Source organism: Dreissena polymorpha, chromosome 2, assembly GCF_020536995.1.
Source record: "Dreissena polymorpha isolate Duluth1 chromosome 2, UMN_Dpol_1.0, whole genome shotgun sequence".
Taxonomy (NCBI): Eukaryota; Metazoa; Mollusca; class Bivalvia; order Myida; family Dreissenidae; genus Dreissena; species Dreissena polymorpha.
This window is the reverse complement of record NC_068356.1, coordinates 36,070,794-36,095,298: the sequence shown is the minus strand read 5'-3', so window position 1 is coordinate 36,095,298 and position 24,505 is coordinate 36,070,794. Positions and strand designations below refer to the sequence as shown.

At 36.1% G+C, this 24,505-nt stretch overlaps 1 protein-coding gene across 2 annotated transcripts in view; it reads left to right on the top strand.

The window, feature by feature from the left end:
- LOC127866588 (E3 ubiquitin-protein ligase MGRN1-like) overlaps positions 1 to 24,505 on the top strand; it is a 40,699-nt gene that overhangs the window by 3,569 nt on the left and 12,625 nt on the right. For both annotated transcript variants that reach the window (XM_052407222.1, XM_052407223.1), the window contains 9 exons: positions 12,520 to 12,638; positions 13,072 to 13,160; positions 15,203 to 15,355; positions 16,146 to 16,263; positions 16,848 to 16,911; positions 18,120 to 18,283; positions 21,993 to 22,223; positions 23,121 to 23,241; positions 23,717 to 23,792. In XM_052407222.1, the coding sequence (XP_052263182.1) occupies positions 12,520 to 12,638; positions 13,072 to 13,160; positions 15,203 to 15,355; positions 16,146 to 16,263; positions 16,848 to 16,911; positions 18,120 to 18,283; positions 21,993 to 22,223; positions 23,121 to 23,241; positions 23,717 to 23,792 (1,135 nt within the window). The remainder of the gene's footprint in view (positions 1 to 12,519; positions 12,639 to 13,071; positions 13,161 to 15,202; positions 15,356 to 16,145; positions 16,264 to 16,847; positions 16,912 to 18,119; positions 18,284 to 21,992; positions 22,224 to 23,120; positions 23,242 to 23,716; positions 23,793 to 24,505) is intronic.

The following is a 24,505-nucleotide window of genomic DNA, read 5'->3' as shown; positions in this document are numbered from 1 at the left end:
ATCTTCACGCCATTTCTGGAGAAATTTTCTTGTTTTTTTATTTCCTCATACTTTCTCTTACTTTCCTCCTTTCCTTTTCTTTTCGTATCCGAGGAACCCCCATCCCCACCTGTAAAGCCAAACTTAAACAACGACATGAACGTTAAAACCTTTTTTACATAGATTGCCGGGTTACCGTCTTACAAGAAATGGTAAGTGAATCTTAGCAAAATAACGTGTTACGGTAGATGTAACAATTGTACAGGGTTAACTCTCTACTAAAAGCCTGGATCGACCATTAATATTAGTTTTGCTAATTGAATTGCGTAAAAAATATTGTCGAAACACTTCTTATCTAAATAAAGTCTCTATCTTCCTCTAAATGGATTTATTAATCGTCTAAAGGATGGAATAACTTTTCCATAATGACAACAAATTAAAATTATTTAAAATTGATAAATAACTATTAATTTTATAGTTACTTTGTGTTAATGTTGAGTTTTATACCTTCATCATTCCAGACGATATTAGACGATCCCGGCTTTTAGTTTCAAACGTTTTTTCATTGAGAAAACACGTCACTTCGAGGAAACCAATCAAAAACCGTGTCTAGCGGCATTCCGTTTAAAAATAGGTACTGACAGTTTTACCAGGAAAACCGCCGGGGATTTTCTGAATTGTCGGCCTCTTTTTGATTGCAATCAGGGGGTTCCGAATCTATTTCGAGATACGATTCGTTTGTTGTCTCCGAACTCACTCTGGGATTTAATTGTCATCTGATCGTACTGTATTAAGATTTTTGCATCTTTGAAAAGCTTATTTAAAACGCAGTTTATTGATATAGAACATATAATCCCGCCCAAAATACACACGACCGGTCGGGCATGTTCCTGGGACATTGGCTAGCCCGGACCAAGGTACGAGCAGTGAATGTCGTTCGGACGTGCCTTAGTGTTAAGCCCTGCACATTTATGTCAATTTTCTGTAGAATTGCCTCTATATTATCGGAACACATACTCAAAAAGCATGATGATGCAGTGTTTTTTGAAGAAAAGTGTGTTTAAGATAATCGGTTGCGCGTTTTACGACATCAGCTTGGGCGCGAATACAACTCGGGTACAGTCTATTATGGACCGAGTACAAATACGTTTATTTACCATACCTGGGGTACATGTAAGTATACTTAGAGTACCCAGGGTACATGTAAGTATACTTAAGAGTACCCGGGGTACATGTAAGTAGTACCAGAGCCGACAATGTCCAATCGAGCTCCATTATCCTTCATGAACCGACTCAAAAAACCAAGTCGGCAATATTTGACTTAAAGTAAAATTACTATTCAAAATCAACGAAAATTTCGTACAATTGTTCGTAAAATAAACTTAACCAATTAAAAATCAGTGTGCCTTATGGCAATTGCCGAAATTTCAACGTCAGATGTGGTCTGGTAAAATAGATGTTTGTTGATACAAAATGCTCGTTTTTATTATTGTTTTGCATATCTATTCATACGACACATGAACACTAAAATGGTGTGCGTGTGTCGTATGAATAGATATATTCGCGGGAATTAATTGTGGCCACAAATAAATAAAAATGAGCATTTTGTATCTACAAAAATCTATGTAATCATACCACATCTAGCGTTGAAATTTTGGCTATTGCTATAAAGAACACTGATTGTTAAGGTGTTAACTTTATTTAACGAAATACTTAACGGAATTTTCGTTGATTTTGAGCGTTATAGAGACTTTAATTTTTGGTTTGGTTGCTCTCGAAGGATTGAAAATTTCAGAATCTTCCTAAAAGCCCTACGGGTTTGATTCCCAGAAGCGACATTGCATATCTATTCATACGACACACATTGTTATCTAAAAGGGCTGCTAAACCTGATATTCAATGATAATGTGAATTTTCTCTCACATGATGTTCATCAGTCATATTATATAAAAACTGACAGCAGTAGTAAACAACTGGACAATAATTAATGAACGCATCTTTCACACTTTGATTTTGACATGGCCTAGATTTAAATATGTGACTGGACTTGTAACAGAGCTAAAGTTTAAATGTACCATTGAAGATCACCTAAATCCAGATTTGCTATTATAGACGTGTAAAGTTTTAAGGGTGTGACAAGTAAGCAAAAATTGGTCATTACCCAGAGGACACAACTGATCTACTGTAGGACTGTATTAAAACAAGAAAAATCAGTGCCTGATTTAGATTTCCTTAGATAGTTCAATAAAAACTAATTTCATAAGCATGGTAACAGTTTAACGGTAATGCTTCCAATGTGTTACACCAGGGCCTTGAATTTGAAATCTAGGACATGCATGGTCATTTCTTCATGAATTCAGGACACAAAATTGTATTTTAAGTCCTTAATTGACCTGGCTATAGTTCTCAGATTATTATAAGCTCAATTAGTATATTTATATCATTATTTATGCTTTGTGTATTGTAAACATATACACAATCATGCAGTTAAATGATAGCAATAAATAATATCAAAGCTACCCATACTATAAAGGTCATTGACAAAGCCTATGGTCAAAATGTGAACACATTGAGTGTAATCGCCCTCTCGTGCCAGCAAAAACAACACGTTGACAGGTTGTCATTTTTGACAGTTCTACTTTCACTTTCATTTTGTGATATCAAACTATTAACAATAATGTGGCTGAGAAAAATATCGCCATTGCTTTTTATGCCCCCGGTAGGGTGGCCTATATCAGTTGAACTGTCAGTCAGTCAGTCAGTCAGTCAGTGTGTCAGTCCGTCCGTCCGAAAACTTTAATGGCCATAACTTTTTTAATATTGAACATAGCAACTTGATATTTGTCATACATGTGCATCTCACGGAGCTGCACATTTTCAGTTGTGAAAGGTGAAGGTGAAGGTCATCCTTCAAGGTCAAATGTCAAATATAAAGCGTCTGTCTGTCTGTCCAAAAACTTTAACATTGGCCATAACTTTTTCAATATTGGCGTGCATGCGTATCTCATAGAGCTGCACATATTGATTGGTGAAAGATCAAGGTCATCCTTCAAGGTCAAGGTCAAATGTCAAATTTTGCAATATTGAAGATAGCAACTCCATATTCGGCATGCATGTGTATGTCATGGTGCTGCACATTTTGAGTGGTGAAAGGTCAAGGTCATCCTTCAAGGTCAAAGGTTAAATATATGGCTTCAAAGCTGCGCAGCAGGGGGCATTGTGTTTCACAAACACAGCTCTTGTTTAATATATTTTCTGCACATTTCTTCAAAAAACTTACATCAATACACGATTTTCTTCGTTAATTCAATCATTCCTGATAGACTTGTGTACATATTTCACTTACATTTTGATGCGCGTAGGTAGGACCGCATTACCGCTTCCGAAATGTGTATTCATACTATTGCCTTCGAGGAACTTATCTGATGTTTGACGGAAAGGGCCGAAAATGTGCGAGTGTGGGTCAAGTTCCCCACAGCTACTACTTTCCTGTTCCCCCATTTTTTTCGTACCCAATTTTTTTTTCGTACCCAATTTTTTTTTCGTACGCATTTTTTTTTCATCCCCAATTTTTTGTTCGTAAACAATTTTTTTTCGGTCCCAATTTTTTTGTTTCCAAATATTTTTTCGTACCCAAATTTGTTTTCACACCCAAATTTTTTTCGCCAAATTTTTGTACCAAATTTTTTTTTCGTACCAACATACACAATTGTGGTGATTGTGGTGATGTAGATAAACTTAACTTGATGCTTTTATATCCATCCTCTCAAAAGCATCGTCACACCAGTACTGTCAGTACTTTGATTTTAATTGGTGCAAAATCATCTTGGTGAAAATCGATATAATCTGCCTAGCCTGAAACCGCGAACAGCACGCAGCCGATTATTTGCAAATGTCCGTTAACAAATGGAAGAAATACTAGGACAAGCGCCCCACTTGCATATTGGTTATGTCAAGGAAGACAGGCAGACCATGGTTGTCATTTAATCTTGAAACTGGTAAGATGACAAGCAATGTCTGTCTAGAATATTATTAGCTAAAGAAACTTCAGCGTACAGTTTATATTTATAAAATTGACAGACCTGTACGCTGAAGCAAATCCCATATCAAAAGTCAACCAGAGCCGTAACATATTTATGCCATGCTATAAATCAAAGACAGTTCATTTTCTTTGATACATTTCTACATATATTGGTAAATGTATATAAATTACTGCATCGGGACATATTTTAAGATTCAAATGTTTCAAATGCATCTTACAATAGATGAAAATAACTCACAACAGCATAAAATTCACAATTTTGACGCCATTGTTGGTTTGTCACGTAACAAGTTTTCATTTGGGTACTTTTGGATGACCTTGACATTTTTTGCTGAAATTGTAAACATTACTTTCGTTTTCTGAAATATATTATTTGTGACTAACAACTTACGTCTGGTGGATTAAAAGACTGATTTCAAAGTGAATTTGGTTATTTTAAATAACTTTCACTTTGAGTTTGTATTTACACTACAATTTGTTTACAAAACAAGCAAGAATAATTTATAATACCGGGAAATGTCATTCTGAATTTGAAAACACTTGAGCACATGGTATGTTAATAAAAATAGAAATAACATTATATGACCGTGAAATCTGAGGAGATTCGCATTTCGAAAATGTCTGTTGCATTTCTGTTTTTCTCGATATGTTAGAGCAGAAAAGATAAATTTTAAATGTTTAAGATAGTTTTTGTAAAAGAATATATCAGTTAAATGTTAAAAATGTCAATTTTTCCGATCAAGTGAATGATTTGGGCCAATAACTGCTTTTAAAAGCTGTTTTTGAGCGGTCTTTGTTAACTGTCAACTTTTTGGGAATTTCTGGTTGACTTTCCTAATGGTGTTGGTCCATAACTTTAACGGGATCTTTTCATGGTTTGGTAAATTGACAAAATTGAAAAAAGTTATTTCAGATTCGCAAATTTTCGTTTTAGTTATGATATTTGTGAGGAAACAGTATAACTGAACATTTACCATAGTCAAACATAGCCATTATATGTATCTTTTGACGATTTGAAAACCTAAAAATTATAAAGCGTTGCAATGCGAAACGATTGAATAATTTGGAGAGTTCTGTTGTTGTCGTTTAAATTTACGAAACTACGAAGATTGCTTATATAAGGTATAAAATACTAAAACTGTGTATACCCGGCGGAATAGCCGAGAGGGCTAATGCGTTTTTACTTCAGACTTACTCCTGGACTCCGGGTTCGAGCCCTGGTACTGGCTACTTTTTTTCCCTTTTTTAGCTCGTCTATTTTTTGAAAAAAAATTATGAGCTATTGTCATCACCTTGGCGTCAGCGTCGGCGTCCGGTTAAGTTTTGCGTTAAGGTCCACTTTTCTCAGAAAGTATCAATGCTATTGCATTCAAACTTGGTACACTTACTTACTATCATGAGGGGACTGGGCAGGCAAAGTTAGATAACTCTGGCGTGCATTTTGACAGAATTATGTGCCCTTTTTATACTTAGAAAATTGAAAAATTTGGTTAAGTTTTGTGTTTAGGTCCATTTTATTCCTTAAGTATCAAAGCTATTGCTTTCATACTTGCAACACTTACTAACTATCATAAGGGGACTGTGCAGGCAAAGTTATGTAACTCTTACTGGCATTTTGACAGAATTATGTGCTCTTTTTATACTTAGAAAATTGAAAATTTGGTTAAGTTTTGTGTTCAGGTCCACTTTATTCCTAAAGTATCAAAGCTTTTGCTTTCATAATAGCAACACTAACTATCATAAGGGGACTGTGCAGGCAAAGTTATGTTACTCTGACTGGCATTTTGACGGAATTATGGGCCCTTTATACTTAGAAAATTGAAAATTTGGTTAAGTTTTGTGTTTTGGTCCACTTTACCCCTAAAGTATCATAGATATTGCTTTCATACCTGGAACACTCGCAAACTATCATAAGGGGACAGTAAAGGACAAGCTGCATAACTCTAGTTGTCATTTTTACGGAATTATGGCCCTTTTTTGACCTAGTAAATTTGAATATATGGTTAAATTTTGTGTTTAGATCCACTTTACTTCTAAAGTATCACGGCTAATGCTTTTAAACTTCAAATACTTTCATGCTATCATGAGGGTACTGTACCTGGCAAGTTGAATTTTACCTTGACCTTTGAATGACATTGACTCTCAAGGTCAAATTATTAAATTTTGCTAAAATTGCCATAACTTCTTTATTTATGATTAGATTTGATTGATACTTTGACAAAACAACTCTTACCTGACATACCACAACCACAATATACTCCACCCAAACCATACCCCACGCCCCCCCATGCCCCGAATCGAATCCCCCCCCCCAAAAAATTATTTTTTTATATAAAGATCATCTAATAAATGACCACCACACCCTCACACTGTACCCCACCTACAACCCCCCAATTTTTTTTTAAACATGGTTAAAAAACACAAATATTTATTATTTTATTTTTGAAATACTATCCAACCATCCCACCCAAGAATCCCCCCCCCCAAAAAAAAATAAAAATAAAATATAAAATAATAATTATATATATATATATATATATATATATATATATATATATATATATATATATATATATATATATATATAAAATAAATTTTTTTTTGGCATTTTTGTCAGATAATTTAATAAATGACCACACACCCACACTATACACCCCTCTCCCCCCCTCCCTCCTTTGTGTTTGAAATTGAGATAGGTCCCATCACCTTTAAAAAGAAAAACAGATGAGCGGTCTGCACCCGCAAGGCGGTGCTCTTGTTGGTATGTGAGATGGGAGTCTACCAACATGATCTGCAAATAAAGTGTGAGTTTCTTTCTGGTCCATTGATTTATGGAATGTATTGTGAGTCTACCTACATGACTAACAGATGAAGTGTTCATAAAAACTGTTTTCCAGTGGTTATGTACGCAATGCTTTCAGATATGGAGCTGATTTTTGGTAAGTGAGTCTTCCTACCTCACTTACAGGTGAAGTGTGAGTTTTGTTCTGGTTCATTGATTTTTGGCAAAGCTATGAGCCTTGCTCGTCAAATTTTTTAGTGTTCAGGATGATTTTTACAAAGCGCTTTAAGATATGTAGCTGATTTTTGGTATGTGAGTCTACCCACTTGACTGAGAGATGAAGTGTGAGCTTCGTTCTGGTCCATTGATTTTTGGTGAAGTTAAAGGCCTTGGACTACAAAATTTTCCATTTACTAGGCAACGCTTTCTACATAACTTACATATGAAGTCTGAGTTTCGTTTTGGTCCATTGATTTTTATACGCCCGTCTATGACGGGACGTATTATGGTATACCCCGCGTCTGTCCGTCCGTCCGTCCGTCTGTCCGTCCGTCCGTCCGTCTGTTAATGTCGTACGCTACGTCAAATATCCTTTGACAGATTTTCTTCAAATTTTAACACAATCTTAATATTGATAAACCCTGATCCCCTTTCGTTTTTGACGGAATTCTGAATTGTCGTTCCAGAGTTATGGGACTTTGTTCGTCAAAATTTTGTGATTTCATTGAATGTCCTACTGTAGCTCAAATATCCTTCGATGGATTTTTTTCAAATTTCAACACAATCTTAATATTGATAAACCCTGATCCCCTTTCGTTTTTGACGGAATTCTGAATTGTCGTTCCAGAGTTATGGGACTTTGTTCGTCAAAATTTCGTGATTTCATTGAATGTCCTACCGTAGCCGTCCGTCCGTCCGTCTGTTAATGTCGTACGCTACGTCAAATATCCTTTGACAGATTTTCTTCAAATTTTAACACAATCTTAATATTGATAAACCCTGATCCCCTTTCGTTTTTGACGGAATTCTGAATTGTCGTTCCAGAGTTATGGGACTTTGTTCGTCAAAATTTCGTGATTTCATTGAATGTCCTACTGTAGCTCAAATATCCTTCGATGGATTTTTTTTTTTTTTTTTTTAGTATCCCTGAAAAATTGAACAAGGTGAGCTTTTTTCTATTCCGATTGTACACTACCACTTACCCATCTACATTTCTCTTTTATTATTGGTCAAAATATCTATAACAGGTTTACTTCAACTCCATATCCTCTAAAGAAATGCATACATATACTCAAAAAAAGATATGGTATGAATGTCAAGGAGACGGCGCTCCATGCTCATGTACTTATAAAATAAACCATGTATTCAAATACAAATAAACTGAAGTAAAAAAATGATTCAAAGGGTTATTTATTACCTTACTACTTCATTGGCGAACGACGGGCGTATCATGCGCTCATGGCGCAGCTCCTCAGTTGGCTATGTTATGGGCCATGGACACAGACATTTTCTTTATAATAACCGTTTTCTGGAGGTTCTTTAGGTAACAGTTTCAGATATTTAGCTGTTTTTATGCCCCCGGATCGAATGAACGTATTGTTTTTTTTCTGTCTGTCATTCTGTCTGTCTGTCATTCTGTCCTAAAACTTTAACCTTGGTTAAAGTCAAGGTTAAAGTTTTGCAATAAATTTTGCAATACAATGTATTGAAGATAGCAACTTGATATTTGGCATGCATGTGCTTCTCATGGAGCTGCACATTTTGAGTGGTGAAAGGTCAAGGTCATCCTTCAAGGTCAATAGGGGGCATGTGAGTCTACCAACATAACCTACATATGAAGTGTGAGTTTTTGCGATGTTATGGTCTTTGGACAAAGAAATTTTCTCTATAATAACCATTGTCGGGATGTTTTTAAGCAATACTTTCAGATATTGAGCTGAGTTTTGGTATATGAGTCTACCTACATGATTTATAGATGAAGTATGAGTTTTGTTCCAGTCCATTGATTTTTGGCGAAGTTATGGGCCTTGGACTTAACAATTTTCTCTGAAATAGCTGCTGTGCGGCTTCAAAACGCAGTACTAAGGGGGCATTGTTCAGGGCTATAGATAACTTTTGGGGTATATTGGGTAATTCACCCCCTGTTTTTGACAACAATAGGGTTTTTGTAAATTCAATAGAGTTTTAGCAAAAAATGTCACCCCCTACTTTTGAGCTTAATTGGGTTTGTCAACCCCGTTTTAAGCTCACCTGATTGCTCAGGTGAGCTTTTGTGACCGTTCTTTGTCCGTCGTCTGTCCGTCCGTCCACATTTGTTCGTAAACATTCTAGAGGCCACATTTTTGGTCCAATCTTCATGAAATTTGGTAAGAACATTTGTCCCAATGATATCTCGATCGGTCAAAAAACATGGCTGCTGGTGGGGTTGCAATTTTTCTTATGTGACTAGAGAGAAACCTTGTGATCGAACACTATAGAAGTCACATGTTTTGCCTAATCATCGTGAAAATTAGTCAATACATTCGTTTTATTGATTTCTCGAACAAGTTGGAAAATGGCTAAGATCGGTGAAACACACTTTTAGCTCACCTGATTGCCCTTGGATTGTCAAAGTATTCATTATATTATACAAAATCCTTGTAAACACTCTAGAGGTCACAATTTTGTTTCAGATTTTATGAATCTTGGTCATAATATTTATTTTGTAAGCAAAGTTTGATGTTTGGTAAGTCAACTCAAAATATAGTTAACCAGGTCAAATCTTACAAAAACAAAAACACTCCATACGCCAGAATTTGGTTCAATAATGATGAAACTTGACCAGGATGTTTTGTGTGCACAATATCTAGGTAAAGTTTGACATTTGGTAAAGATTGAATGAACCAACTCCTCTCAGGTGAGCGAACTAGGGCCATCTTGGCCCTCTTGTTTTAATTCAATTGGGTAATTTTGGGAATGACATATATAATATAATAAAAATCTACTAAAGTTACTATATTATTTATACAAATGGAATTCCAAAAGGTACCTGTACATAACAACAAACAATTACTGAATTTCTGATCAAAGTTCATTAATTTTTTGCGTTGAATAAGACCGAGTTCGTGAAAATCGCTGCACAATTGATGGAGTTATGGCTGTTCAAAGCAATGCCCCCCGTGTTCGGGTCATTTTGAGTTGAATACCTTGAAAATGAAAGTAGAAATTGGACGGGTCTACGAATAATTACAATAATACCCCCAAAGATTGATAACCTCTGGAAAGACTGCCTTCTTTTCTGCATAGGACGGCATATAAACTATCTGGTACATTTGTGTACGGAAAATAACCCATGTAAAAAATACGCCCAGTGTTCGTAATAATTGCGTGATGCAAGGTTTTTTACGGGAATATAGTTATTAAATTTGTATTTGCGTTTTTTTACGCTTTATTTTGAATTTAATTACGTTTTTGTTTATTTTAATTGCGCAATAATGCCAAGACGCTTGTTATCTAAGGCCCTGATTGTGTTTCACAAACACAGGTCTCCTTTGCTCTGTATTTATCATAAATTCATTGGTCATAAACAATTTTCCTGCTTTTCTTTAAAAGAAGTATTCCATGTTTATTTTGAAGTGGTGTTGTGATTTAATTAATTGAAGCAAATAAATAAAACAGTATATGTGGTATTAAAATAAATAATTAGGTTTAACAAATGTGTTATTAGATGCTTAAAAAAGTAATGATACCACTAATTAATTATTTAATTAAAGCATAAAGAGCTTAGCATTAAGTTTCTCCAAAGTTTTCTAAAACTATTTATAGAATAACCACATGCACATAGCAAACAATCAACCAATCATATGTATCTGAGTGGCCATGACAAAGATTAAGAATGTATTTAGACAAATTCTTGAAGATTAATGTTTTGATTGCTTGTGTTTATCACCAAGTCTACACATTTAATTACATATTTTCTTACTTGACAGCCAGCTGACAATTAATTGGTTGAGCCCACCATTTCAATTGCAGTTGTGCATTCATCTCAGCAGTGCATTCATCTCAGCAGTGCATTGATCTCTGCTGTGCATTGATCTCAACTGTGCATTCATCTCAGCAGTGCATTCATCTCAGCAGTGCATTTTATCTCAGCAGTGCATCAATCTCTGCTGTGCATTCATCTCAAATTCTCAACTGTGCATTCATCTCAGCAGTGCATTCATCTCAGCAGTGTATTCATCTCAGCAGTGGATTGATCACAGCAGTGCATTCATCTCAGCAGTGCATTCATCTCAACTGTGCATTCATCTCAGCAGTGCATTCATCTCAGCAGTGCATTCATCTCAACAGTGCATTCATCTCAACTGTGCATTCATCTCAGCAGTGCATTCATCTCAGCAGTGCATTCATCTCAGCAGTGCATCGATCTCTGCTGTGCATTCATCTCAGCAGTGCATTCATCTCAGCAGTGCATTCATCTCAGCAGTGCATCAATCTCTGCTGTGCATTCATCTCAACTGTGCATTCATCTCAGCAGTGCATTCATCTCAGCAGTGCATTCATCTCAGCAGTGGATTGATCACAGCAGTGCATTCATCTCAGCAGTGCATTCATCTCAACTGTGCATTCATCTCAACTGTGCATTCATCTCAGCAGTGCATTCATCTCAACTGTGCATTCATCTCAGCAGTGCATTCATCTCAACTGTGCATTCATCTCAGCAGTGCATTCATCTCAGCAGTGCATCGATCTCTGCTGTGCATTCATCTCAGCAGTGCATTCATCGCAGCAGTGCATTCATCTCAGCAGTGCATTCATCTCAGCAGTGCATCAATCTCTGCTGTGCATTCATCTCAACTGTGCATTCATCTCAGCAGTGCATTCATCTCCACAGTGCATTCATCTCAGCAGTGCATTCATCTCAGCAGTGGATTGATCACAGCAGTTCATTCATCTCAGCAGTGCATTCATCTCAGCTGTGGGTGGATATCATCAGTGCATCGATCTCAGCAGTGCAATCATCCCAGCAGTGCATTAATCTTAGCAGTGCATTCATCTCAGCTGTGTATTGATCTCAGCTGTGTATTGATCTCAGATGTGCATTGATCTCAGCAGTGCATTCATCACAGCAGTGCATTGATCTTGCCACTGCATTGATCTAAATTGTGCATTAATCTCATTAGTAAATTTATCTCAATTGTGCATATACATGTAGATTTCATGTGTGTATTGATGTCAGCTTTGAATTGGTCGAAGCTATGTGTTGATCTCAGTTGGCATTGTGTAATTTGATTTCTGCAGTGAATTGATTTCAGCAGTGCATTTGTGTTTTCGTTATACTATGCAGTTATCTCTTGTGTATATGACACTGAAAAGGTTTTAAAGGGTGACACAGTATGTTTTTTAAACCTCAGGCCTTTGAGTGATTCTACGTTCATTCAAGTGGGCTTGGTTTACAATGTATCTGTTCAACTGGTGGCTTTGAGGAGGTTTGCTTATGTCTGAGATTTTAAATACTGCACTACCATTATCCATGGTACCTATCAAATATATCATGGCATCTGCTTCTTTCAATTGTCATTTGAGCAAGAAACAGTAAAGTGTTGTTACTTCATGTCATTTCATATCAGTTACGGTAGTGTTACACTTAATCCTAACAACCTATATTAACACACATATGCAAACAAAAACACAATTTTGCTATGTTAACATTATGGATTGACATGTTTTATTGTAGGGAATTACTTTGGCTCACATTTTATCATGGGAGGAGAACGCTTTGACATGTCACAACCTGAGTCCTACTTGTTTGGGGAAAATACAGATCTGAACTTTCTTGGAAGCAAGCCTGTTGCTGTAGGTGTCAGTGTTGTTAACATGAATGTTTTTTTTTGCATGTTTCTAATCTTTACATAAAAAATAAGTATCAATGAAGAAATTAAAGCAACTCTGCAACTGTGATAATGAATGTACATCAGTAAGCTTGTCAGTGCCATCAAGAACAATTTAAAACTGTTTATAATTATTTTCTAAATTGTAATTGAGTTACTTAATATTGACAAACAAAATCTGATATGGAAAAAACTCATCTGTTTTTATAATGATCTTTTGTTATGTTTTAATCATAACATTATTTCATACAATATGGCTGGTAATTATAATTATAATTGTAATTGAGTTACTAAATATTGAAAATCAAAATCTTTTATAAAAAAACTCACCAGTTTTTCTTAAGATCTTTGTTTCTGGTCTTATCATAAGATTATTGTATACAATACGACTGTTTCAGTTTCCATATCCACTGGGTAATGGTAATGAACCAACCAAGACATTAAAAAGCCTGGTTAATATAAGGAAGGATACACTGCGTTTGGTGAGGTATGTGAGGTCTTAAAACAACTTACCTTTCATAGTTAAATATCTCATACCAGTAAGTTCATTTACTATGTAGTATGCAATATCTTATACCAGTAAGTTCATTTACTATGTAGTATGCAATATCTCATACCAGTAAGTTCATTTACTATGTAGTATGCAATATCTCATACCAGTAAGTTCATTTACTATGTAGTATGCATTATCTCATACCAGTAAGTTCATTTACTATGTAGTATGCAATATCTCATAACAGTAAGTTCATTTACTATGTAGTATGCAATATCTCATACCAGTAAGTTCATTTACTATGTAGTATGCAATATCTCATACCAGTAAGTTCATTTACTATGTAGTATGCAATTGAGCCTCCCTATCTCATACCAGTAAGTTCATTTACTATGTAGTATGCAATTGAGCCTCCCATATCTCATACGGGAAGTTCATTTACTATGTAGTATGCAATTGAGCCTCCCTATCTCATACCAGTAATTTCATTTACTATGTAGTATGCAATTGAGCCTCCCTATCTCATACCAGTAAGTTCATTTACTATGTAGTATGCACTATCTCATACCAGTAAGTTCATTTACTATGTAGTATGCAATTGAGCCTCCCTATCTCATAGCAGTAAGTTCATTTACTATGTAGTATGCAATATCTCATAACAGTAAGTTCATTTACTATGTAGTATGCAATATCTCATACCAGTGAGTTCATTTCCTATGTAGTATGCAATGTCTCATACCAGTTAGTTCATTTACTATGTAGTATGCAATTGAGCCTCCCTATCTCATACCAGTAAGTTCATTTACTATGTAGTATGCAATTGAGCCTCCCTATCTCATACCAGTAAGTTAATTTACTATGTAGTATGCAATATCTCATACCAGTAATTTCATTTACTATGTAGTATGCAATATCTCATACCAGTAAGTTCATTTACTATGTAGTATGCAATTTCTCATACCAGTAAGTTCATTTACTATGTAGTATGCAATATCTCATACCAGTAAGTTCATTTACTATGTAGTATGCAATATCTCATACCAGTAAGTTCATTTACTTTGTAGTATGCAATTGAGCCTCCCTCTTGGACAGTTAGATTTATTGCATTTGTGGAAAGGGTTGCACAGGCTAATCAGGGAAAACATTTTCCACTTTTCTTGTAATTTTCTTTAAAGGAAGTCTCTTTTTAGCCGAAATCAAGTGCAGACCAAAAGTGTTGCTCAACACTGTACATGTTAATCTGTAGGCACATGCAATAAGCCATGTTTCCCCAGAGCTAAGCTCAATATGAGGTCTATGTAATGTAAGGTATATGCTGCTGTAAAAGGCATTTATTCCCTAGACCTTACAACCAGCCTTTTTTAACAAAATAACTTACCATAAAATAATAACTAACCATTAAAAAGTAACCAACCATTATTCGGATTGCTATGTAAGTATAATTTTTGTTAATACTCTCTTCTATTCAGCATAATGCGATAATGTACTTTTAACCAAAATGAAGGAACTTTCATTAAGTACACACACTCTTTTCATGGTTTTGTAAAAGATAAACACATATATTGTGTGACGCTTTTATTCTTTTAATTAGCAAAATCAATAAATGAATTTTCTTCAAATCTATTAAAATGTTGTTTTATTATATTATCTGCTTAAAACATATATAGGTGTTTATTTGGTCAGTATAAAATACAAAAATGGTCATCATTTTGGCTTCATGTTCAAAATTACTCCACTATAAAGTTGAACAAGTTCACATACTCTCTTCCAAACATTTTCCGACTACCGGTAATTTAGCCTCGTACTGGGACACCTGAGCTTTATGCAAATGCCTAAAGGCCCAGATGTGCATGTTCAGTCAGTACAGACTAATCTTTGATAACACTTTTCACCTAAACTATATTTTCGCAAAGAAGAGCCTTTCTTTCAACAAGAAAAAATATGAAAGCAGGAAGTGTCTTTCATGGTTAGTCTGTGTGGCCTGCATGAAGCCTGTTTTTTCCAGAACAAAGCTAAATTTAATTGACTACCTTTAGGATTCCTGAGGCAGAGAAGCTTCATACAGAAGGCCAGAATGATGAGGCGTTGAACAACAAGTACAACCTTGAGTTTGTGTTTGACGCTGATGTCAAGTGCTCCATCAAGATCATGATGTTCTGCAGCGAGGAAGTGTCAAGCACCCAGATCAGGTTAGGGAAAAAAATTGTATTTTACTACTTGTATCAACAATTTGTATTTGCCTTGAGCCATTTAATCCTTTGCTGTTGAGGTATACATTTTACCCATTTGCTTTCCCATAGAAAATCAAATAAAATTAAAGAACTTCTTTACTTGAAGCAAGTTTTAAAGGCTTTGATTTCAAAACTAAGATACTGATGAACAGCAAACGGCATAAAATCTGCACAGCCTGTGGGTTATTGGTTTTGTTCTGGTTGCATAAAGCCATTTTCACTTTGCTTCTGAATCGGAAAATAAAATTATGGTTTTGCACTAATGAATGAGTGAAATTAGTGTTTTTTGGGATAAAGCAGTTTGAAATGTTTGCATGTTGTGAAGACATTTTGTTGATAAATCCAATTGACATTCTGCACTATTTTTATGAAGCAGTTTGATGTATGTTTAACTTTTTCATATTCATACATTTCTTTTAGTTTTGACAATTGCTTCTTTTTTTACTGGCATAATTTTATGAGCCATACTCTGTGAAAAGGGGGTTTAATGCATGTGTGTAAAGTGTGGTCCTAGATCAGCCTGTGCAGACCGCATAGGCTCATCAGAGCAACACTTTCCGCCTAAATTGGCTTTTCACTAAGAAGAGATTTTCTTTAAAAGAAAAATATAATAAAAGCGAAAAGTGTTGTCCCTGATTAGCCTGTGCATACTGCACAGGCTAATCAGGGACGACCCTTTCTGCATATGCATTAAATCCCCTTTTGATAGAGCGGGTCCCAAATACATGTTGCTCTATTTCATTCCAAGCTATGCCACAAGAGTCCCCAATCTGAATTCGGACACTTTCCACTACAAGCGTGGGGCAGGACAGCTGTTCCAGCAGTCTGGTTTTGTCGTGGACCCTTCTCTATACTCCGAAGATGAGGTTTGTATTTGAACTGCGCTCTGGGATAATAGGACGAAATGCATGTGCATAAAGTGTTGTCCAGTTAAGCCTGTGCAGTCCTCACAGGCTAATCAGGGACAACAATTTCTTCCTTGACAAGATTTTCTTTTCCAGGAGACTTCGTTTAAATTGAAAATTCCATAAAAGAGGTAAGTATGGTCCCTCATTAGCCTGTGCGCACTGCATAGACTAATCTATAATCTAGGATGACACTTTACGCACATGCATAAAGCCCCCGTTTGACCAGAGCTCAGCTCATTTATTTTGCTGATGTCATTTTCTTTGAAACTTGTTTCTGTACACTGTTGTTTAGCTGCTGTCTTCACTTCATTGTATAAGATTTTATAAGTTGGTCAATCATTACATGCATTCAAGTTGTCTCATACTTGTTAATTTATCTAATATGTTAATATTGAAACTTCATGATTTAAAACATTTTTTACAGGAAACAGCTTTAATGAGAAATCAGTGCTCTATTTTACATTGGCTGTTTGTTTATTGACTAGATTGGCGTGATATGCGGAATAATATTCTGGCTGAAAATTGTGATTGTATTTTATTAGCTCCAGTTCAATGCTGACAAAGAAGAAATCCCAGTTGTGATCCAGTGCATAGCAGAGGATGAAGGTATGAACAAGAAGTATATGAGCAGCATCATGCGAAAATGGGTTTTATGGAATGTGCTGCCAGCAGGTTAGGAGCTACGCTGTCCGCTAGAAATTCAAGCAAGGTTACATGGTCTCATTAGCAGACAGGTTAGCTCATGACCGGATTGCATGGATGCGCTGGCTGGTCTGGAGCTACGTTGGCAGCATATCGAATAAGATCTGTTTTTTGCATGCCGTGGCTCTTATAATGCTGACCAGTCTGCCCTATAGTCATTCCTGCCAAAACATTTGTTTCAAGCTGTTATTGACCATATCCCAATCAGTTTTGTATATTGTAGAATTCTATTTTACTAAATGGCTTTGGAGATTTGTTGATTGGTTTTTAAACTAGAGTCGCTCAAATACTTGAATATTATTATGCACTATCGCAAAATAGTAGGTATATTGCTTTGCATCTGTTGGTCAGTCTGTGGACCGTTTTGTTTCTGCATTATGTCTAGAGAATACTTTGACCTTTGATTATGTTATTTGATATGATGGTTACTTTTGTAGAAAGGAAGATCTCTATAATTTTTGGGATCAAACATCAGGGCTTGTAGCATAAAATTTAATAACTTAAATAGTTTTTTAAGACCTTTAGTAATCTAAAAAAAATATCCTTAAAGTAGACTTCTAACTAAGATAAATCCCAATCTGAACATAGGACAATGGATAGGTTATGGTATTTGCAGCTCTGTGAGTGCATTTAAGCATAAAAAAAAACAGTTCGGGGCAGTTTCATTACCTTTTCAGTATTTTTATATCTAACTTCGGGGTATTTTATTTACTTTCACAATTTAAGTAAGTTTGGGTAGGGGCACATAGATTTTCTCATTATTTTGAGATGTAGAAAAACATTCAACATTTTTAATGTTTATTTTTACTAAGATTTTCTTGCCATAATTCAATGCATGTCGAAAGAAGATATTGATATATACGTTGGCTCTGAGAAAATGGGGTCAAAAGCATGTGCGTAAAGTGTCGTTCCCAGATTAGCCAGTGCAGACCACACAGGCTAATCAAGGATGATACTTTCCTCCTACACTGAAAGAAGAGTCTTTCTTTGAATAAAAAATACAATAAAAGGGGAAAATGTTGTCCCTGATAAGCCTGTGTGGACTGCACATGCATTAAAGCTCCTGTTTACGTACTAACATAGCGAGGCTATACTGGTGCTTGTGATTTCAGAGAGCTCGATGCACGCCCACATGACGTATGCAGTGATAGAGAAGAGTTCACTGGAGGGGGGCTACGTGGTGAAACCCCTCAAACAGAAGCAGTTTATTCATGGCCTCTGCTATCTCCTGCAGGAAATCTATGGCATTGAGAACAAGAACAATGATAAAGTCAAGGTACATTTTTTGCAATTATATTATCATTATCCCCTGCCAAAGGTGGAGGCAGGGCTTCCCCTGGCTCAAAAATTTCTTTAGCCAAATTTGCCTTGCTATGGCAAAATTCTTCTATTTTTTGCTATTTTTTTTAGTTTTAATGAAGAAAAATTTGTAGCCAAATAGAATTTTTTTTAGCCAAATAGGTCAGTTTATAGCCATTGGCTAATTTAGCGAATGGCAGAGTAAGCCCTGTGGAGGGATATAGAATTGGCGTCGTCCGTCCTTCTGTCAGTCTGTCATTCTGTCAGTCCATCTGTCCGTCTGTCATAAAACTTTTCAGCGCTTTATCTCAGAAACTATATAAGATATCAACATGAAACTTCATGGGTGTATAGATATCAATGAGGAGAAGTGTTACGCTCATGAACCATAATCATACACTTTCATATATAAGAGTTATTGCCCTCATTTTTGTGTATGATGTAACTTTTCAGTGCTATATCTCACTTACCATACAAGACTTCAAGATGAAACTTCATGAGTGTATTGATAAATGAGGAGAAGGGCAATGCACAAGAACCATAACCCTTCACTTTCTTAAATAAGAGTTATTGCCCTTTGTTGATTTTGTGTTGTGTAAATTTTCAGGGCTATAAATCAGTGAGGAGAATTGCAATGCATATAAACAGTTACCATGCACCTAAATATTTTTTTATGGATTATACTAAATATAAAGGGATTTGCACCGATCCATAAACAAACTTTATTTGGGGGTGGGGATTTAAATGTAACGAATTTGCTTGTTTATTATAGATTTTTAGCTCGACTATTATATATGAAATATATATAGTGGAGCTATCCTACTCACCCCGGCGTCGGCGTGAGCGTCTGCGTAAGCGTCTGCGTTAGCGTGCAAATGTTAAAGTTTTCGTCCTACCCCAAATATTTTCTTTGTCCCTTGACAAATTGCTTTCATATTTTGCTTACTTGTTTACCAACATGATTCCAACCTATAAACAAGAGCAGACAACTGTATCAAGCATTTTGACAGAATTATGGCCCCTTTTTACTTAGAATATGCATATTATTGATAAATCTATGTTAAAGTTTGACAAAACAACACTTACCTTACATACATGTACCAGAATGCACTCCACCCAAACCATCCCTCACGCACCCCCCCCCCCCAGAACATCTAACCCCCCCCAACCCCCCCCCCCCAAATAGTTTTCTTTTTATTTTTGAAAGATCATCTATTAAATGATCACAAACCCACATTATACCCCCCCCCCCCCCCCCTCTCCCCCACCCCTCAACTCCCCTCCCCCCCAACTTTTTTTTTGTTTTCTTATTTTTGAAAGATCATCTATTATATATCACACACCCACATTATGCCCCCCCCCCTCTCCATGATGGCTTACGTTATACTGTCAAGCACTCGAATAGTCAAGCACGCTGTCCTCTGACAGCTCTTGTTGTTTATTGTTATGTATTGATATTGCCACAGTTATATATTGTTCAAACTGTATGAAGATCTATCAAAGATAAATCTAAGATAAATCATTTCAATTTGTGATGAAAATTGTAAATGGATAAAACCATACATAGATCAAGTACACTGAAAACCGCATTTAAGCAGTATACAGGGCTTTCCTTAGACCTCAAAAATCAAGAGTCAATGACTCTTGGAACCATATTTTCAAGAGTCAAAATCAAATTTGTATGAGTCATAATAACGCAAGAGAGTCAATGACCTTTTGTACTTTAATCAAATTTCTAAGATATAATATATGAAAAGAGACAAATTAACAAATATCTAAACATTAATTTCTTATATTCCGGTAAATAAAAGACAATGAATGTAAACATCAATTGTGACCAACATTGTGAGGCTGAGCATAGTGAAATCAATACGAAAAAACACTCACACTGGTACTGACATAATATATATCAGGGGTGTCAATTGTCCCAAATTCGAAATCTGGAAAATTAAGCAAAGAGTTTGAGACCGTAAGATAAAGGAAATAGAGGGAATATCCCATCAAGCCCTAGCTAGCTTATTGTTATTTTTTATTGTCTTTATATGTGCAATTTCTTGTGAGTACAATGCGAAATTGTATTAATCAGACCATCCGTAACACCGCATGTGTATTTGTAATTCTATAAAAATGGTATAAATAAAGAACGTTAAAAATAAATTGAAATCGACGAATCACACCGTATCCGAAAACGACTGTGTCCAAAAACATGTCGTGATACGTCTTTTGCATGTGAAACAAGGCTATTGTCAAGCAATATGGTCCCCTACCGGCTCCACCATTGTCAGAAATTCCACCATTTTCAGATTATTATTTTTTTTTATGGTTGCCAACGCAACCACAATTTTTGACGTAGGAACAAAATAAAATGACGTGCATAATGTCCATATTGCCATCTATCCATGTTGCAAGTTTCATGAAAAAATATTTAGAACTTTTAAAGTTATCGCAGGATCCAGGAAAGTGTGACGGACAGACAGACAGACTGACTGACTGACTGACTGACTGACACACAGAGCGCAAACCATAAGTCCCCTCCGGTGAAACCGGTAGGGGACAATAAAATATGCATTTTGTTTGACTGCAGAAAATATATAATTCGGTCGACATATTGTTTTGAAATATGATATTGTAGTACTTTACTTTGCTAAAAGATAATTTATAGTAGGCGGACATAAGCAACGTTCGTAGACTGGTACAGGTTTCAGAAAGTAGCGAATATGTTTCGTCAGTAACTGCTCATATAACTGCTCAGGGCCAGCCGCTTACTAACTTATCTGATTTACATTAATCTCAAAATCGACACTGGATGGATCAAATCAGGGCATAATTATTTCATGTGCCATCTTCACTGAAGACGTGTAACAAACATGCAATTTTTCTATGCCATCTCAAATGGTCAATTATTACGCCTTTGTTGTAATTAATGAGCACATACAGCATCCAAATTTGTCACTTTGCCACAAGGTCAGTTATACCGGTTCTATGGTTATTTTTAGCAACTCTGATGCAAAGCGTGTAATGTTTCGTTGTAGACAGTAGATCTTCATATGCCTGCATAACTTGCGCGAGTATTTGAATGGAGCAAACATGAAATAAAAGAGGTTTGGGTGTATTCAGCTTTGGAAATACATTCTGACATATTGTGGAAGTATTTCTCAAAATATGCTTTACAGTGTACCTGTATTGTGGATTTAGATGTTATTATATTGGATATTATTAAAACTGACGCGGGTGAGTCCATTCTGTTTTGGTGGGTTTAATACATTTAGACCTTTTCCGCAAAAAGCTGATTACAAACGCTGTGATAAATGGAACGTTGATATACGTGTCATCGAACCAGCAGTGTCTTAATTGGTCATTACTAGATTTCTCAATTGACCAAACTCTGCCTACTGGGCGGACTTGTGCTTCAATGATTGGAAACAGGCGATAACGGTTAGCGTCTACCAAAAGAGATACTCTGCCCCAAGCCAATTATCACTTAGTCTTAACAACTTTTGATCTCGTTGACGCAAGTAGGTATATTCCCCCGGATCAAATGTAAAGCATGACATAATTTTCTCACAAGTCAAAAAAGGGTCTTCTGTAATTTTCAAGCGTCAAAATCCGGGAGCTCTGGTCAAAGGAAAGCCCTGCGTATATATATAAATATGTATATAAATAAACATTTTTCTTCAATTCTCTAGGATGATGATGGTGATGAAGATGATATGGATGACAGCGGTGCAGAGTGTGTCATCTGCATGTCGGACATGCGCGACACCCTGATCCTGCCATGCCGCCACCTGTGCCTGTGTTCCACATGCGCAGAGAGCCTGCGCTACCAGGCTAGCAACTGTCCAATATGCCGGTCACCGTTCCGCGCACTGCTGCAGATACGAGCAATGAGGAAAAAACAGGCTCCAATTCCTATACAAGTATCCACATTTTTTTTTTCATTTTCTGCAATGTTTTGTTGAATTATTTTTTTGCAGTTTGATATAATATTTTTTGTTTTAATGGACTTCTCCAGTACCTTTTATACTTAAGCCGATGCTTTTCTTTTGTTGGAAAAATTGCCATGTAGAGGTATATTGTCCTGGATCTGGTTTGACATGATGTTGTTTAAAGATCCGCTTGATTGGTCTCTAAGGTCATATTGTCACTTGAGAGGTAACCCCCTTGTGTGGATGTTTGCGGCATTTTCTTTTCTTGAAGTAATGAAATAGGTCTTCTTTAATTGAAGAAATCAGTTATTTCTTTAAAACATCATGATGTTATATTGTCACTAGATATTCTCACTGTAAATGTGAGGTTAATTATAGTTATTATATTATTATAGCTATCAGCCTTGCTGTTAGAAAATGGTGCTTAATACATGTTCATAAAGTGTTGTCCTAGATTAGCCTGTGCACTTTCCTACTATACTAAGTTTTTTATAAGAAGATACTTCCTTTCAACAAAAAAACCCTTAATAGCTAAAAGTGCAGCCTAAGATTAGCTTGTTCAGACTGCACAGGCTTATCTGGGACAACACATTATGTACATGTATTCAACTCATTAATCTCAGAGCGTGGCATGCTGGGTAATTTGTCATCGGCTAAAATGTTGTCTGCTGAATTTTTAAAATTAGCATTTTCTTCGATTTTTTTCAAAGAATGCTATCAGAATAGCAAACAGTTTGGATCCAGATGAGACGCCACGTTCTGTGGCGTCTCATCTGGATCCAAACTGTTTGCAAAGGCCTTCAAAATTCGGTTCCAGCACTGAAAGAGTTAATCTCAGAGCGGGGCTCTTACATGTTTCATATCGTATACATTGTATTCTATTTGCAGGGTGGTGATGCTGATGAGACCATGATGAGCCAGGAGGGGGTTCCACCTGGCTACGAGGCCGTGTCCCTTATTGAGGCTTTAAATGGCCCCTGTGGACTGCCCCCGCCCAACACCATGGAAGGTACGCACTGGGGTGGAGTCTCATAGGATATGGACCGTCAGTTTACTCTAGGCAATTGGGAAAGGCATGTCACAGGCTTTATTGGACTGTACAATCATGTTTGAATAATACATTATCACTGGCTTCACTCATATTGAAGGTTTATTGTCAGATTCAGTAAAGCAATTTCTTATTCTGTGATGCATCATTCTGTACCTGTTTTGCATGTGATGGTTTGTTTGGTTACCAGCTCTTAACTTGTGGTAGAAGGCACTTGTCATGTGAAACTTAATTCGGGGTGGTGATCCCAATTTTTTTTAATTTTATGCTTGTTGTTCATGTTCTGTTATTAAAATTGTGGATAAAAACTAAAATTTATCTCCTGATAAAGTTTGTAGAGTTTTGTTGTTTGCTATATAAGATGGGTTATAGAAGGCTATTGAATGTAATTAACTGGTATTGTCTATGATCATGTGCTCACATTTTGTTTGTCTAGGAATCCATGTACCCCCACCGACACGCTTGGCTCACACTGAAACTGAGTCGCGCCGCAAACATCGGTCCAATAAAAAGTAGGTTTAATGTCCATTTGAGCCACGTTTCGGGAAAACTGGGTTAATGCATGGCAGGAAAGTTTCTTCCCAGATTAGCCATTGAAGTCTACGAAATAAGTAGCTTCTTAACAAAATTCAGTCAAGGCGGAAAGTATCGTCCCTGATTAGCTTGTGTGGACACTTTACGCACATGCATCAAGTCCAGTTTTCCTTAAACGTCGCTCATTGAAATCTTGACAGCACCTGAAGCAGGATACTTTATTTAATAATTACTTGATTTTGTGTTGGTATTTCTTATAGTACAATTTTAGTGTGAAGATTCTCTTAAAGCATATTAACATTGAGTTTCTGATTGTGCATGACAAGCTCCTTTGTAAAGTTGTATACATTTAGGAATCTTTGAAAGAATAAAATGGCTGATCCTTGTAGTCTTATTATATTTTACAATGACTGGGTCAAAATGTTTGGAGTTCTAGAGATATAAAGGATACAACTATTACTTTTAAGGTCAAGAATAATATGTTGCTGAAGGATTTATCTGGAATTAAAATTGGGAGAGGGATAACATTTCTTTCTTACTTGGAGGCAAAAAAAAATGGCTATTAACAACCAGTATACAACCAGAACTACTTGCGATTCACTTGTAGGCTGTTCAGGTTTGATGCAGTTTGCTGCTGATCAGTATAAAAGGGTGGAAATGAAGCCTTTAAAACTTGAATTTATTAAGAATA